General features: G+C 39.7%; 1 protein-coding gene across 1 annotated transcript in view; it reads right to left on the bottom strand.

The window, feature by feature from the left end:
• Window positions 1–18678, bottom strand: part of arhgef40 (Rho guanine nucleotide exchange factor (GEF) 40) — a 68476-nt gene that overhangs the window by 33598 nt on the left and 16200 nt on the right. The window contains exons 3-13 of the mRNA XM_041779144.1: window positions 16568–16675; window positions 12518–12803; window positions 9200–10322; window positions 8677–8915; window positions 8395–8583; window positions 6405–6519; window positions 3410–3503; window positions 3215–3301; window positions 2228–2344; window positions 471–569; window positions 207–358 (exon numbers count right to left, since the gene is read on the bottom strand). Coding sequence (XP_041635078.1) covers window positions 207–358; window positions 471–569; window positions 2228–2344; window positions 3215–3301; window positions 3410–3503; window positions 6405–6519; window positions 8395–8583; window positions 8677–8915; window positions 9200–10322; window positions 12518–12803; window positions 16568–16675 — 2609 coding nt within the window. The remainder of the gene's footprint in view (window positions 1–206; window positions 359–470; window positions 570–2227; window positions 2345–3214; window positions 3302–3409; window positions 3504–6404; window positions 6520–8394; window positions 8584–8676; window positions 8916–9199; window positions 10323–12517; window positions 12804–16567; window positions 16676–18678) is intronic.

The following is an 18678-nucleotide window of genomic DNA, read 5'->3' on the forward strand; positions in this document are numbered from 1 at the left end:
GGACACACCGTGATAGCTTTCTCTATCCTTCTCCTGCTTTGTGAGCATCAACAAGTCTTTTTCTCAAGTCTGAACTGATTTCTTTTGTTTTTGCCGTGATGCTTTCACTTTCAGACAGCTCAAACTCTTACTGAAGTTTTTATACTGTGTTTAAAATGGAAGATAACCTTCAGTTTTAACCTGAATTTACAAGCTACCCATCATACCTGCAGTCTGGTGACTTCTGTGCCAGTCCTGACGAGCTATTGGTCAGTCCTGCAAGCCAAGCCCCACCTCTTTGCTGCAGTTCAGTTAGACGCTGGTCAGCCAGGACGCTCGCCATGAGCTGTCTGTGTTTGTCTATGCTCAGAGGTACAGCCTGGAGAAAAATACAGTGATACTTGATTACTGAGATTTCTATGCATTATTTCAGCTAAAAATAAGAAAAAAAGCAACAGAATTAATTTCACTCTTTAGATGGACTTTCCCACCTTGATGTTGTCTGGCATGGGCTCAGTGTCCATAGACTGCAGTGCCTCCCCTAGCAGTGAGAGGGCGCTCTCACAGCGCTCTGTCAGACTCTCCAGGCTCTGCAAAAGAAAAAGAATTTAAAAAAAAAAAAAAACAGAGAACACCAGTGATTTTAAGAGATATTCCATCAAAACAGTAAACAGTCAAGTGAAGAAGACATAAGATAATGCATGAAATCCTTTCATCCTCACTCAAAGTCAATAAGAGAGTTCAAAGAAAGTGCAGAAGACAAAGAAATGTTATCATCTGTTTTGATAAGTAACACAAACGATCTATTAAAAAGCCATCAAGAGTCCAGAAGGTTCCTATAAGACTTCCTCTCCTGATTTATTTTCCACTTCCTGTCATTTCTGATGTTTAAAATCAGCAGCCATCAAATGACTGCTCTTTACAGCAATATTCTCTAATCTGTGCCTTTTTCTACACAAACTTTGTATTCTCAAGTCACACTACCTTAAATTTTTTTTATGCTCATTTTGTAGGCATAAGGTAGGCAAATAAATTCTTGTGCTTTCTTTCTAACCAAAACTAAAAAAGTCATTGGGTAATTTGGTCCTATTTACACAAAAATAGGACCCAAACGGCAAGGCTACAAGTTTCAAGCTTGGAAATAATACCAGAATAAATAAAAATCAATCATAAATTAAAAGACTAATGTATAAAAGCACTGAGGCAATAACCTACAAGTATTCTGCCATTCAATTATGTGATTACTTTTATTGTAACCATGAAATGTACTTAAGTAAGAGTAAAAGTAGTGATTTTGTACTCAAGTACACAAAAAAGCTTCTCAATTACAGTAACTTGAGTAAATGTAGTTAGTTACTTTCCACTGCTGACAATTTGAAATTATTTTAAAATATAAATATATTTTTTGGAAGGCATCTGGTGACCGCCTCTCAGTGTGCTGCGACCCCAAAGGGGGTCCTGACCCCCACATTGAGAATCATAGTTTTATTTGACAGAATAACTGCATATCGTATCCTATCAGATTGTATCCTATCATATCGTATCATATCATATCATATCGTATCATTGCGTATCCTATTGCATCTAACCATATAGCATCATATTGTATTGTATCCTATCAATTTGTATTGTATCATAATGTATCGTATCATATCCTATCTAACCGTATCCTACCCTTCTGTAACAAACCCTGTCATACCGTATTGTGTCATTTAGCATCGTATTGTATTGTTCTGTATCATATATCTTATTGTATCCTATCCTATAGCATCGTATTGTTTTGTATCGTGTCATATTTTATGGTATCGTACTCGATCCTATCAACTAGTATTGTATCAAATTATTCTTATCACATGGCATTAATCAATCAAACTGTATATGTATCAAACTATAGCCTACCCTACTGTTTCTTATTGTATCTATTTTTTAATTGCACAGAATCATTTCATATTGAATCATATCTACACCCATGTCCTTTTTTATCATATTATATTGTATTTTAGTTGTGTAAAAGTGTCTCATATTGTATACTTTCATTTGATAACCTATTAAAACTTATCATATATATCTTTCGATCTTGGTGTATCTAATGTATCTCATAAGACAGTCTGAATTGTCCCAACTTAATTTCCTATATTGCACATCCAGTTAATCTGACCACCTAAGCGATCATAGATATAAGAAAATTATAGAATAAAGAGGAATTCGTTGAAAAAAAAAAAAAAAAACTTTAATGAAATGAACTCACAAGTCTGAATGCCAGCCAGTCTGAGTGAGTGTGTGTGAAGTCTCCATCCATCTCTGTGAGAAGTTGCTGCTTGTCCACATGCTGCTGTAGGACTCCCGTTCCTCGAACTATGTGAACCTGAGATAAAGAGAAAGGGATGAAATGAAAGGCAGGGAATAAAACAAAAAGAGACTCAAAAAAAAAAAAAAAGAAAAGAAAACAGATGGCAGACAATTATGAGAAGCTCACAATGTGGATTTAAGCATTAAAAGTCTTATTTAAATGTTTTAAAAGAGAGGTGATTACATTTTACAGACTTGGTAACAGCTAAAGATAATTATTCAGAGATCATGTTTCTTTTTTTAACTCGCTTCAAAAGAAAGAAAAGAGGAAGGACACATATGTTCTCTTTTTCCTCTTGCATCATTTGAAGAAGTTAATTTACCCACAGGAATAAAAATAATTAAACCAAAGAAGAAAATAGGCCGAGAAATGAATAGTGCACTTCAACAGCTGTGTTATTGTAGCAGAGTTTGCAGCACTGCTTTTGGGTGGGATTTCCTCTTAATCTGCAATAATTTAACTGTGAAATGATCTCATGCACGTGTTTGTATATCAGAAATAAAAAACCTGCTGATTCGTGAGCTGAATTACCGACAAAATGAGACTTTGTGTGCCAAATGTATGGAAATAAGGTTCATTTAGATTAATGTTCAATGCACGACTAAAAGCATCTGTTATTGATCAAATTTTAACCACAAACCACGGTTTATGAATTTTTATCTCCCCTCAAAGTGTTTGCATTTCACATTAGAGCAATTATCCCCCTTTTTATGATGATAATGGATGATGGAGGTTCAGGAACTTTAATTTTGCTAATGTTCCACGTAGGTGTTTGCCCTGTTTTAACATTCAGATCTGCAAATAAGGGAATTCAAACTAACTGAACAATACTCTGTTGTGTGTGCGTGATCATTAAGTGTAAACATGTGATTCATATGATCTCACCTCCAGTCCTTCCAGGTTATGCGACGGAGACTCCTGCTGCTCCTCCACCAGAATCAGAACAGATCCCAGACCGCCAGAAACCGACACCTGGAACATGTAAAACACGTGTTTAGCTACTTTATCACATCTGCAGGCAAACGAGAGCAAACATTTAGCACTTTTTAGCAGAGCACTGTTGGGGTTTTTTTGTCTCACCTGGAACAGTTTAAGTGCAGAGAGGCAGAGAGCGGAGGCTGGAGAGCGTCTGCTGTCTATTAACACTGTGAGACCCTTTTCTTTGGCTGCAGGCCTGTTGAAAAGTAAACCATGGTTAAAAAAAAAGGCTATATTCTGAAATAAGACAACAAATAGTGGAAATATAATTGTAATTTGAAACAAATCAACTTTTAACCTGATACTGTGTTTTTGAGGAACATCAAATGTAAATTCCACCACCAGGGGGGGCTATTAATCTAAACAATAACAAAAGAGGGGCACACTGTCCAGCTCTGCCTGCTTCCATTGCTCACTTCTACTACTGAATTGAGGACTCTGTGCTATAAAAACTGCACCACATAAGCAGTGGTTTAGTTGCTCCCTGCAAAGTGGGTACTCTACGCCCACAACTTTTTAAGCTGCCAATCCAGCAACAGAAAAACACCCACCCTGTGTTAAAAACACTTTATATCGTCTAGAATATTTAGTTCACCTAAAACCTGGTTTTTAGAACATGTACATCATCACTCAACTTCTGCTGATTCAGACAGAAAGGATAATTGTGAAATATACAGCCAAGGATGGGCAGGTTATACCATTACTACAGGCCTACTCAGCTTCAGAATAACGCATTTTGAGCCAACTTTTCCATATTCCTCTGAACTTGGCTGGGGCAGGGGTGTTCAAACTACGGCCCAGGGGCCAAATGCAGCCTGAGGCCCTTTTTAGATAATTTAGATAATAACCACTCTTATCAAAGCATTTTTTTTAAATCCATCCATGCCATTGTAAAAAGCCTTCAAAATCAACAAAATAAGGGGGCAAAAAGTGGCATAAATGGGTTAGAAGTGGGAGAAAGAATTGAAAACATGGGTAAAGACAGTCAAAAATGGGTAAAAATGAACTAAAAGGTTGAATTTAAAGGGCAACAAGTGGCTAAAATGGGCAAAAAGCTGTAAGAAGCAAGTAGTAACATGTCAGCTTAAAGTAGGCAAAAATTGGTTTAAAATGGGTGAAATAGGATTAATATTTGGCAAAAATGAGTAAACAGAATACACAGTCGGGAAGCATATCTTAACCTACATTAAACTGGTTTTACTTACTTTAATATCCTCAAGATGAGGTATATGAAAGTGGTCCCACCAACCTTTTTTAATTTCTGTATGTGGCCCCCAGTAAAATAAGTTTGGACACCCCTGGTCTGGTAATGCATTACAAATAAATGAACTGGTGTACTTAGATTACATTTTAGTTTCCTTTGCCATTCTAGGAGAAGAGATTTTAATTAGAGTATTCCTCAAGGGAGAATATGTGGATACACTCTTTTTACCCATAATGCCCTGCATGCTACTGCCCGTAAGGTAAATCTACTAATCTACTGTTTCGTTTTATGGATGAATTTCACACAATGAGGGAGAAAAGCTGTTTAAAAGTCCTCCCTAGTTTGCACTGTAAGCTACTCACAAAGGATTCTACAATCACTTGCAGCTTACGCAGGAAGGCCAATTTTAACCGCTTTTCTCCCTCATTATGTTAACATTCTTCTGTGAAACAAAAACAGTGGGGTTCTGTTTTGTAACACCTTATGTAGGGCAGTTTTGTTGAAAAGACGCCTCAATTTGAAAAAGATAACCATCAAAAGTGTAGCAGCAGTGTATTTCTCATACACAGAAATGAATAGTGCAGTGGTTCTCAACTGGTGGGTCGGGACCAAAAAGTGGGTCGCAAAGTGTTTTCAGTTGGTCGCAAAGGCGTGCCCATAAAAATTGTGGCAAAAACCTCAAGGCCAAGTTTTTAACATGGCTAAATATGTTTCAGTCAAAATTAGTAAAAGCAACCAAAATTTACACCTTATCATGGAAGACTAAATGAAATACCATGTATGCATGCTTAACAGTTAAGAGTTTCTAATGACTTACTCTTCATTCTGACACATTTTGTTCCAAATAAGGTAAAAACGTCAATATTGTGATGAATGAATTTAAGTTAAGAACTTTCTGAAATTTGGGTCCCGACTGCCAATTTAGGAGATGGTGATGGGTCCTGAGGTTAGACCATTTAAAAACTCCTGGTCTAATGGGAGCAGGGTCACACCACTATGGGGAGTTTTATGGGGAGCCTAGGAGAAAGACCATGTAGCCAGTGGTAAAGAATTTCCATGGTCCATAACAAGTACACAGCCCAAAACATGACTGTGATAGAGCAACAGAACGGCAACTCCAAGTAGCAGTTATCACTTCTTGATGTAGCTCTGTCTGAAGTAACATCCAGCATTTCCACAGCAATGAGAAGTATATCGTGCCAACTAAAGCGGCTTTGTGACAAGACAAGTCCCGTTATAACCCTAAAAAGTCAGAATTTCTCTAGCTTAAAATATATGAGATTATCTGAGATAAGGACTCAACTGAAAATAAAGATAAATTGAACACAGGAGAGACCTTTTAGTAATTAATGTAGACATTTCAGTGCAAACACCTTAAAACTTTGTATAACTCGCTGCATAACTTTGGTTCAGACTTGTTCAGACTAATAGACATGTGGTAACTGTGCCAGATCTCCTGTCAAGCTCTTTGACTTTCTTTAAAATTGAGTTTGAATCAGTTTATAAAGGTTCTGAGGCCTCCAGGGCATGCTGTGTTTACTCGCCCCCACCTACAGCTACATTTGGCAGACTCAGCAAAATGCAAGTCAAGTCAAATAAAATTATGAAGCACTTCTAGATGAACAGGTTTTTAAATAAGACACAAATCACTCAGGTCCAAATACAGCTTATAAAATCTCATTTAGATTAGAAGTGCAGTCTGAATATTAAAGTGTCAAAGCAGGTAAAGTTGATGACATTAAGATACTGTCAAAGGTGGGTTTGCTTAATATACAAGCCTCATTTCCTGGTGTTATCTGGAAAACCGCTGTGTGGAAATGTCTAAAACAGTCTAACGACTCCACAAAAAATGTATACTTGGACTTCATAGGAGAAGAGAGAATACAGACGTACCTTGTGATTCTGTGGTAGCAGGCTAGAACTCGAGCCATCTCCTCCTCAGAGAAGTTTTCCTCTGATACATCTGTCTCTGTGATAACCAGAGCTCGACCCAGCCGGTCCACAGTACCTGGGGAAGGTACAAATATGATAAGTATCAGTTTTTGCCTTTGTCACTCATAATCGATGATTGATTAGTATCAGCAGCAATTTTTTATGCTTCTGTATATTAGAACTTTAAAGCTTCAAAGCTTAATAGATACTACAGACCTTCAGTCATACTGCTATGATTGTGGGGATGCACACAGTTAGATTCTTTTAGCAAATTAGCCAATTAAACTAATTATCTATAATTCTTATAAACATGGGCTTGAAATCCCGGTCTGTAATGCTCTTTTAAACTGCGATGAACTTTTGCCACTAGAGGCCGCTGTAGCTTCAGTGAGTGGCCGCTGCCTTCCTGTCTGAGCTTTCCCCCTGCACTTCACTGAACGAAAATATGAGAAACTTAGCAGCTGGCATGTAGTAGGAAGTAATAAATAGTAAGTAATAAATGGAAACAAAGTGTTATGTAGGCTGTCCAGGGTTGAACCACATACAACTCAACCTCAGTGAAAAAGACACATTTCAAAGCACGATATTAACCTGCAAAGAGGAACGAAGGCAGGCGGAGCTAGCTGCTAATGTTAGCAGGTGTGATGTGAGCCTAATTTACCTTGTACAGAGTGACTAACACAGTTACCCTATGATGAATTTGACTGTTTTCCAAGTATTTCCTTCTCTTTGGTCTAGTCAGTGAACACAGTACATATAAGCGTTAAGCCAAATGGGGTAACGGACCTATAGGAACATCCCTACATGATTGAAAGTGAGTGTAATGATTATTTCGCACAAGTGGCAACAGTTTGGACCCAAATGGTGCCTGCAGTTTGGTAAGAAATTCCCAAATATGTGAATTCCGCTTTGTTGGCAAATCCATTATCTACAGGTGCATCTAAAAAAAAATCATAAAATTATAAAAAACTTCATTCTTTTCCTGTGATTTATTTCAGGAAGTACAACTTCCATATAATCTAGATTCATCATTGCATTGACAAACATTGATGACGTATTTTCCCATTTTAATGCCCTTTCAGCAATGATCTTCTGTGGCTTACCCTCATTGTGGAGGATGACAATGTTTGTCGTCTGGTTAACTGTCATGTCAGCAGTCTTCCCCATGTTTGTGGTTGTGTGGACTAACCCAGAGTGAGAGAATGAAGGCTCAGAAAACCTTTGGAAATTGGACTTTTCCACTATATTCTCATATTTTGTGATGGTGAATTTTTAATTTTCATGAAGTGTAAGCTATAATCATCAAGATTACAACTAAACTTCACTCTTTAATAGATGATTCTAGAATTTATGGAAGTGTAACTTTCTGAGGTAAATCTGGAAACTGGAATCAAGAACTTTCACATGATTTTTATTTTTTTAAACGAATGTGTATTTTGCGTGATTTTTATTGAATTGTTTTAAAGATGAAAAATATCACATTTTGATAGCACCTCTTTGTTAAACAACTTCTGAGACTGAAGAAAACTTACAGCAGTAAGAAAATACGAGGGTGTTAATCTTTCAGTATTGTTGATCTTATTGACAGTGTGTAGATTGAAAGCAAATTGAAGTTACTGTATTACAAACACATGTTCAGAAAAGGAGCTATCTTTGATATCTTTACTGGATTGTTTTATTTATCCTTTACTTTAGCAGGGAGAACAATGGCCCTGGGATAGAGCCCTGGGGTACCCCTGAGTGAAATACCATATAGGGCGACTTTGCTTTATTTATGACAACTGACTAAGATCTGTCGTATCTCTTTGTAAATAGTTTCTTCTTGGTAAAGACCACGCAGCAACAACAAATTCATAGGCAACAAAACCATCTTTAAAGGCTTTCAAATCGGAAAAAAATCCAACTGCATTTTAACAGCTTCCAAAACACTATGGGAGTCAACAAAAAGTACCTGTCAACTTTAATTTCCCTGACTGGAGAAGCTCTGTGTCCAGGTCCCTGAGAAGAGGAGGATCTTTGGATGCCACACCGTTTATTTTGTCAGGACACGCCTCTCCTGAACCTGCCTCTTCATTCGAGTGGTTGAATAAGGATGTGCCTGCTTGCCCATTGCACACAGGAACTGATTCTCCCACTGTCTCTGTTGAGATATCCAAAAGAAGTTATGGTTAATATTCTGTGGAATATTTTAGGACTTAAACATTCCTGCATTAGCCTTTAAGTGCCTTCTCACCTGAACTACTTGTCCTTATGCCTTCTTTCCCAGCATTAGCTGCAGTCGGGACTCCATCAGGTTCATCCGCTTCTTCTCTTTGCTCCAGTTTTCTTTCCTCTGTGATTGGCAGGTTTACCAATGCCGATGATGAGGTTGGACTTGGTTGTAAAGCTTTACCCTGTTGTTTTGGTACTCTCTGGTGTGTACGGCCCCCAGACCTTGCCCTACCTTTGGCCCCCTTTCCCTTCCTTTTCCTCCTAAAGACAAAGCACAGGAAGTTTTTTTGATACACAACAGAAAATCCATCACTTTTATCACTTTAGGAATTACTTTGTTTTGACATTGCATCATTCAGAATGATTTTAGAAGGTTTTATTCATGCCATTAGTCTCAGCCTACGTGTGTGGATGTTAAGACAGTGTGTACCTTGTGCAAAGAATTTGCACCAACGTGTTAAAGATCTGAGCGCTCATATGGAAGTGTGAAGATGAAAGCAAATAAGAAGCATGGATGTGGAGTCACACAAGACATGGATCTGTACCTTGGTGCTCTGAATCCTGCCGTTTTCACTTCCTTTCCTCTGGGACACACTCTGTCCTCCATCTTCCCATCGTCCCTTTCTTCTGTCACCTTTGGGTTTGATGTGCTTTTCATTTTTGATCCACAGCTGGCTTCACTTTCTAAAACCCCAGTGAAAGGTCTTTCTGGTGCATCTGACGTTGGTGTGGTGCCATCACTGTCTCCGCTCAGTCGTTTATCCGTATCCTCAAAAACAGAGTCCGAGTGAGATCCGTGATCTGAGTGGCCCTCAATGAAATGTCCACTTTTGTGGTTTGTCATATCATTGTTTTCATTTGTGACTGAACTGTCTCCACTCTCCGAGTCTTTACCTTTGCATGGTTGTGGGAGACTGTTACTATCCCTCTCTTTGCCCACGCCAGGCTTTCTCTCTTTGAACAGGCCATCAAAATAAAGCCGGTGGTTTCCAAGACCCTCCGAGTCCCTGCTTGTTTTATCTCCTTCGTCAGAGTCCTGGACAGAAGAGGAGTACGACCTTCTTCCTCTTCCAGGTTCAGTCATGCCAAGTGAAGACTGTGGTGGTACACTGTCACCTTTTGGGGATACAGCGTCTCTTTTAGCACCAAAGACAGAGCGAAAGCTTCCTGACCCCTCCAGCCTCCCGTATCCCCAAGCTTTGCCCTTCCTAAGCTTGATGGCTTTACCTCTCCTGACCAGTGGCAAAGTTTTGGTCTTACAAATCCCATGCATCTCCAAGTACCTCTGCTTTGTATCAACCCCTCCATCAGGACCAACTCTCGGCTCCAACAGCTCAACATAGTCCCCATCCAGTTGAGGGGGCCTCCCTGTCCGTCCAAGCCCATCTTCACTACGCCTTCGTCTGGAAAGCGCAGGATCATGGTCTAAGCCATCTGGTGGTAAACAATCATCTTCCTCCTCATCCCAGGACCAGGAGTCAGGTTCTCCAGAGGATGAGCCACCCCAGCCTCCGAGGCTGCTGCCCCCCTCGCTGGGCAGGCGGCTGGACATCAGGCCAAGCTCCTCAGAAGGGTCGTGGATGAATTTTGGGTAGACAACCTCCTTCCAGGGAAGTCGTACCACACCATCACAGGTACTGACCAGGCAGGTGTCGAGTCCTCCTCCAACTAGGAAAAGATGACAAAGACCAACTTGAGATAAATGGAAAGCAATATTTGAACTTTTTCTTTACCAATAACGGTAGTGTATCATCACCACCAAAGTCATACTGATGCCCTCTTTTCTTGCTGTCATCTTTCAAGCCATTCCTTATTCATAGATCTGCCTCTTAAGGCTTTTACTCCAGGAAGATCTTAACAACCGCCAAAGCTACGAAGTATTAGAAATTCAAAATTTTAATTCTGGCTGATACGCTTTGAATAACCTATGGGAAGGCCATTTCCCAACCTCAAATCATACCAGTGACAAGGTTGGACGTTTCCCACAACCTCACAATGCAACATGCATTGCCATGCAGAGGCCTTAATGTGATACATATCACAATAGAGACCTTAGCTCCAGTCATTCAGAAAAGCTATTAAGTACAACAGCAGCACATTAAGCTCACCTGATGAGACAGCAGAGCTAGCGTTTAGCTAAAATGCTAATACTAAACGTAGCGCAAACAAACCCAAACATGAAATACTTCCCTTTGTCAAAACTCAGGGAAGTCTTTGACTATCATGGTATCCACTGCCTGTTTTATTCCTGGGGTTTACAACCATAATACATTATCAAGAATAATCGGTTTGGTGGCATAGTCAATATGTCTGAGCCCACTAATATGATAATGATCAGAGAGCATTTCATTGAACTGGAGATCAATTCAAGAAGAGGAATAACAAGAATAGTCAGATGGAGAGGAAGCGGAGATAATGATGTCCGAGCAGGAATTATGAAAGAAGAAATCATAGTGTATAGAAAAATATTTTTATTTTACTGTTTACAATATTATTTTAGCCCATTGTTCTTCTGTATTAACAGGCACACAGAGCTCTGTCACTGTGTTTATTCCAATCTTCCTTTCATTGTTAAATGTCCTTTTTACCGTTAACAGGATTGATAAAGCCAGTGAAGTTACCAGTACAGAAGGACAAGATTTATGGACTAGTAAAAACTTGTTTACAAATTTTTCTCCCAACTGTCGAAGTCACGCACCTGGGCAGGTGTGTGAGAAAAACTTCATTTCATAAACATTAAGTCAGAATGTTTGCACAAGAGGCCTGGGATTTTTGTCTGCTTTATAAATAAACTCAAAGGCACTTGGAATATTATTAAATTATCTTCATTTCTCCTTTTTTCTCGGTTTAGTTAAAGCAAAAGGTTATTTGGATTCCATAATCAGTTTGCGGATAAAATAGAATCGATCTGTATTTTAATGGATCATCAGTAAATCAAATCCTAGCCTGGGAAGAGAGAAAATGTGGTAAACCCTTGCCAGCATCTGTAGTCATTATATTGACATTTTATTGACATTAGAATATAGTATAAACAGGAAGCATTATTTAAGCTACAAAAACTGTGAAAGGAGTTAGAAACAGGTATTGATCAATGGAGGAAGAAAGAGTCTCCTCTTCTTACATATATATACTTTTTTAATAATGTATAAACATGGGTACAGCCCCTGTCAGTTATGGGCCTCACAATCCTCCTAACTTTCCCCTTGTTTGAGCCCCTGACAGAATCTGATGGCACAAACTGGCCTTGTGTAACAAGCCTAGCTGTTGTTGCTGATTGCTAATGGGGCTACAGTCAGGTCAGGTGTTGATGGAGGTTGGTGGTGTTGCTGCAGTGTTTTACCTTGTTTTTGCACAGTTTGCATATTGCAAGACCTGTCTAACTCCCATATTTGTCTCAACCATATCTGTTTGTTTGACTTGAAGCTTGTGCTGCATCATGCAGTTTAGTGTCTGCTGCCTTCTGCTGGCTTTTTTGCAAACAGCATTGTAGGGGATGTATATTTCATAACTCCTGTCACAACATTTACAGCCATACTTATTCTGTAACATCAGTATCAATGCACGTATTGGCAAAGAGTACATAACAGTGTGCTGCCATATAAATTACTGAGCACAGGCCTATTTGACAGTAATGAAATGATATTGATATAAAATAACTGGTTGCCCGAATGACTTAGTAAGAAAGCATTGTCATTGTCACATCAAAAGTAGTACGGGAGGGGGCCCCAGTGGTTAAGCAGTATAGGCTTCAGAACAGCAATCCAGTTTGATTCCAAGCCTTCCTGATTTTCTAATCCATCTCCTCTTCTATTCACACAAATAAAAAAACATCCTGACACTAGTACGGGACAACTTTCCCTTACCTTCCCTTTTGTGGCCTCGTTCTTTGTTGATGCAGTGTAGCCACTCAGTTGTAAACACGAGAGGGTGCTGTGATTCAGGGACCAAGATTTCCTGAACAGTGCGCCCCCCAGGGGCCAGACATTTTAGAGCGAGCCGGGGGCAACGTGTAGAGAAGGGCACCACCTGCAGATAGAAGTCGTTACTGCGCAGGAGCCTCCAGTCCAAGGTAGAGAGCTGTACGACCACTTTCTCGCCGAGACACAGAGGCCAGCCGGAGTGAAGGAACAAGCAACCCAGGTACTGAGACTGTGAAAGAGAGGGAAAGAGTGTGTAAACGAACCTTCATCTGCATTAAATTGAATATTGTGTGCCAAGTCTTCTTTCTGTACCTCTTTAGATTGCGTAGTACTCTTGCCTTTAGACTCCCCTTTCACCAAAATTATCCGATTTAACGCTCATGCACAATCTTGCGCTCCCATTCACAAATCACAGCCCACGTGAGCCGACTGGAGGCTGCCTGCATGTCAGCGCTTGGCTCAGTGATTCAGTGAGTCAAATTTCCAGAACTGATACCACACCAGTCGACAGAATCTGCTCGCTCAACTGGACAAACACCAATGCCACATACAAACGTCAGACATATGACTCACGTGGTGTTTTCTAATCTGTAAAACCGCTTAGCTGGCATGACAGAGTGAGAAGACTCTGGAGAGGTGCATGATGAGTCAGACAGACAGATGACCAGCTCGTCACAACAGCCAGCCACTGTTTAAACTTTCCTCTGTTTCATAAGCAGAAAACACAACAAGCAGATCCCTAAGACTGAGGAACTAAATCAAGCACACTGGGCGACCAGGGTTTAAATATAGAACATTTCACAACGAATCATTGACTCCAGAGCCCCTGGTGGAAAGAATGAAAGAGCACCTTAGTCCAAGTGTCTTAATCAATCTTGTGTCAGATCCATATCCTCTATCTTGCAGTCCGAGGTAGAGAAACCTCTCTCTGCTGCTCCTGGTCACGTATAATCGACTGACATAAGGCTGCTCCTTCTGCTCTTCCTGCACTCCAGACTCACGAGTCATGATCAAATTATATTCCTTACTCAGCCTCTCCAACTTTTTGTCTCGTCCTTTAAGTCTTCAAGTTTGGAAAAGAAAAGCAGATATCTGAGTATTAGCATTAAAAGGCTTGTGTAACTTTTCCTCTGTTGTTCATTAGTCCACATTCAGTACCCCTCTTCATTTCCCTCCTCCCCTAATTTTCCCTCAATGCACTCCAGTGTTTTCTCCGTCTACCCCACCTACCATCCCACAAAAATCCCTCAATCAGTGTGCTTTAATCTCCAGCATCTTCTGAATTTTTTTTTCAGACACAAAAGCACGCAAGCGAGGACTGTGAATGAAAGCCATGTTCATTCTCTCCGTCCCTGCTCCTCTCCTCTCTTTCTCTCACAGCTAACACACTCACATATGGAAGGAATTATTTTCATGACTCACAGTCTAACTCCCGTCCCAGGCAGCTCCACTCAGCGACAATGAAAACATAGTTTGCTCACAATGCCAAAGCCGAGGAAAAGCGTAAAGGGGTGGAAATATGAGACAGTTCTTAGCCTCCAAGCTTCTTCTAAACAGTGCGTTGTTTATACTTGTGTGTTTTCAGGAAAGTTGAACTAAAGGAATTCCATTCGATATAAACATAAGCCACAAAGTGCACGAGGATACAAAATCAAGGCTGCAAATTTGCACAGTGTTTGCATTATGCATCCTATAGCATATTTTTTCCATGAAAAAATTACCACCAGAGTTCTTTATTTATGCTTCAGCTCACTGTGTTTCATTCATCTCTGTCCAGTCAGTGCAGCTTCCCAAGACAGGAAACCACCTCTTTTGTCTGCTGCTGGTAAATCTCAAATTTCACCAGCCACTTTCACTAATTTCAGCGGCCATGTACAGCTTTAGAGCAGACTCGACCCTCCGCAGCGCAGCCAGGTCACACATGTGTCAAATTATAAATGCCTTGAACTCTCCTTGCACCGGTTCCTCTCTTATATTGTACTGTGAGACCGGACTGAAGGCTTGACATTAAGATTCAAGGCACAAATTCAAGGACTGGGGGTTGACTTTGGCTTGCTTGCTACAATACTTTTAAAAATGTAGGACTTTTAAAGACCTGAACTGAGGAAAAATGAATACCACTTCTGCATGTAAAATGGTCAAAAAGGAAACGCATGAGATTTCTTAGTACACCGGACCAGGGCTGAATTTTTGATTTAATGAACTATTCATGAAATGTCAGATGGAACAGGGAAAAATAGTTTTTTTGTTCGTAACAGCCAAATGTAATGATTTCTGGCATATTTAATGCCTCTCTTTTATCAATACAGAGAACAGTGATCAGCTGATTCTAAACAGTTAAATCACTAAAAAGCAGATTTTGTCAAGGAAGACCTGTTGAAATAAGGGTGGGCTGAAGGATTTTAAGTGGGCAACCTGTTAACCCATTTGTTAAGAAGACTGGACAAAAATTTTACAACAGTACAGTTTATTAAATAACAATGAGTCGTATAAAATCAGAGAGGGGTCTGGGGTCCTCTGCCAGGAAAATTAGAAAATCCAACACTGAACTCCCTGAATTCTGGAGAACATTTATGCAACAATTTGTGGAGGAAGATGATTAAAATCGTATAAAATTGAGTAAGTTTGGCTCGAAAACAAAGACTGGATAAGGACATGCCGTAGTCAAAGTGCCCTTTAAAATTGAAGACCTCTCATGTGTAAAAATCAGACTTTTTAAAGACTTTTTGTGGGCTTAAATTTTAAATGCACGATTTTAAGCGTGGTATACACTGTGCAGTTTTGGGCTGTCCCGGACAAAAGATTGTGGCGATATCTTTGGTCATGGCTCCTTGTTGCACTGTGAGACAGACGGCCATGGTCATGGTCTTGCATCCAAAGATAGTCTGGGATAAAATTCTGACAGAATTGGAAATTTCGGATTACCATCTCACAACATGACTGCTGCTGCATTGACTAACCAACCAGTGCAGGAAGAAATAACCTAATGATAACTGCAACACTGGTGCCAACAAACGGACAAGTTAGCATTCAAAGGGAGACAATGACAAAAGCAAAATTGTTAGCCAGCAAAGGGGAATATCTTGATCTTGGTGCCTTGCTTCATCATTTACCACAGCACTGGCGGCATAGGTGGATGAAGCCCACTGATGATGTTTATTTCTTGCATACTGATGTACGTCCTAGCCTGCAGTTCAGCGGTGTTTGGCGGAAGTTGTCATCGTTCAGTCTGCACATAATAAACTTGTCGTATGAGATTCATGTTGCACAGTGTAGCATGCCAGACACTTAAAAGACTGTTAAAAGAAGCACAGTCTGTAGGAGGCATAAGGCTACTGAAGACTTTTCAAGGTTCTGTAGAACATGATTTTATTTTGACTGATACTTTGGAAAAATTACAGTTGCAAGATTTAACCAGTCTCCAGTGTCCAAAGATGAAGTGCAAACAACTTTCGTTAGCCCTGACCAGTTGGAGTCTCAAGATCACAAGATCACGGATGTTTTTGCTTCTACCGAGGGTGAGTACATAAGGAAGATAACAGGTTTGTTTTTGCTACAAAGGCTGTGTAGTTTGATGAAAAATCCTGTGGTTTTCCAACTCAAAAGTTTTCTTTCTCCACAGTGCTGTGGTAGCTCTGTAATCCACTGAACATCTAGATGTTGATAAAGTGATGATATATTATCAGGAGTCCATGCATTATGAGTGGCCTGTGCTGAAAAAAACAGACCACCTCTGTCAAAAATACCAGTTTTCACAGCAGAAATAAACACGTTTACAGACTGGTTAAGAAAAAATGGCTGTTTTTGCCTGTACAGCTCATTGTTTGAAACTTTAGTGTTTGGTTGCCCCAAAGACTGAAATTGTATTATCAAAGCAAACAGAAAAGCTCACAGCTTTCTCACACTTCATGTGTTTTTAACATTTAACAGATGAATCTGCTTGTGATTGCTTGCGTGTGTTCTCATTCATATTGTATGCAGTTTGGAACTCACACAGGCATGCTGCTGGAGCTTGTGCAGGAGGTGCTTGGCAGGAACAAAGTAGTCCAGGAGGTATCGAAGACTGTCATGTTGATAGGTTGACTCCAGGACCGAGAAGACCTTATGAATATGCAAAAAGAGACAAAAAGGAGAGATTGCAGCCGCAGAATTACAACAAAATGCAGTTGACTTATCCATGGGAAACCTTCCATTTTTAAAACCTAGCTTCTCATTGACTATGACCAATTTCAGATAGGCTGGCATGCATTTTTTAGTGTGTCCAATGGATTTTAAAGAGGTTTTCATTTCTGAAGGGCGGAAAAATTTCCTCAACCCAGACAGCATGAAATCAGAAATATAAACAAGGAAATCACAGCAACTGTTTCACTGAATGCATTACTTTACCCCATACTTTCTGCATGACAATAACAACCACTTGATTGGAAGCTTCCTAGCCATTTGGAACAAAACCAGCATTCAAATGTGATATGATACCCATTAGGACTGAGCGATACATGGTTTTACAACTGCAATGGCAGTGTGCACATGCACAATAGTGACATTCAAGAATATGTGCTGTTAGTCACACGCCTTGAAGAGAGTGTAAGTGCAAGTGTTTTTCTCATTTCCTTGACTAATTTTCACTTAGTCTGTCATCACCATCAACAGTCAGAGAACTTATTACTCTGCATGCAGTCAATATGTGTCTACAGGGGACACTGCTACCATCACAGATACACCAGCATGACACTTGAGGCAGAAGCTTATGTATGCAAGGCTGATGTAGCAGCACCTTGTCCTGCTACTCAATGACATGGATACACTGATTGTTTACTTTAAAGCAGTGATTCCCAACCTGTGGGCCGCGAAGGTATTGCAAGTGGGCCGCCAAATCATTTCCAAAATAGTATGATTTTTGTGTGTGAGGGGTGGGGTGGGGGGGTGGGTAATCATATAAAAATAAAAATATACAGAATAATGTTTTAAATGTTAAAACTCAGTTACGTTTTAAAGTATATTAAAAATGTTCAAATATTCTTTTCATTATTTTGTTTTTTCCTTCCTAAAGTATTAGACATGTGACAAGAAATGAGAGATAGGAACTTTTGTTGTTATCTAGAGGTTATTGTGTAGACAGCTCCTTGAAAACTGTAATACTGAAGGTGTTGCAACATGTTATGAAATGCGGTATTAACGACCGTGTAGCCTCCAACATGTTTCTCCTGTATTCGGTTTAGTCCTTTATGTTCAATCTTTAATAAAAAAAAGTGCTCTGAGAACACATTATATGGCCTCCCTATTTACGGGGTCGGAGGTGGGCCGCGAAAATTTTTGAGACTTAAAAGTGGGCCCTGAGTTGGAAAAGGTTGGGAACCACTGCTTTAAAGATGTGTGCCTCTGTTTGACGGTCACAGCTACTGAACACAAGATCCTGTTTACTCAATGGTTAAACTTCCGGGGCGGATACTGTAGACTAAACATAACTTTGAATGGTGTTGGTAGTGGTTAATGATGTTTAAGTAACACAATAAACAAACAAGTGTATTCGTTGAGTTTATGAAGAAACGTGTCTCTTTATAAACCCATATATGCCTGTTATAGATATACATGTATATGAAAAATGTTGCAATGTTAGTTTTTCCCAGTTTCCTTCAGCTTTGATGTCCACTTTTTAACATTAATATAAAAGATACAAAATGTAACATTTTCTGGGTTTGTTGTTTACAGCTCTTTGTTCACATTTTCAGGGCAGCTCTTCTTTCAGCTTGTTAACATTTCACTACATGTTTGACACTTGTTTTCTCTGAACAAATCTCTTCCCTTCTGAACATTAGCCAAGTGACCAAGTTCAGGAAGTAAGACAGCTGCACCCATTTAGCCGACTAAATGTTTAAATGTTATGACTGTCACTAGACGGCACCAGAATTACTAGTCAGTTAAACCTGTCAGTGGCCAGGGATTTAGTCATAGACTACCTTTTTCTCCTTTTAATGGGCATGCTCTTCTTGCTCTAATGCCTGGATGTAAACAAGCACAGTGAACGGATAGCTTCTTTTAGAAACAGTGGAATCCGGCAGTACATTGGTCAAGAAAATTAAGAAAAAAAAAATATAGGCTGGCAT

Source organism: Cheilinus undulatus, linkage group 22, assembly GCF_018320785.1.
Source record: "Cheilinus undulatus linkage group 22, ASM1832078v1, whole genome shotgun sequence".
In the NCBI taxonomy this organism is placed as follows: Eukaryota; Metazoa; Chordata; class Actinopteri; order Labriformes; family Labridae; genus Cheilinus; species Cheilinus undulatus.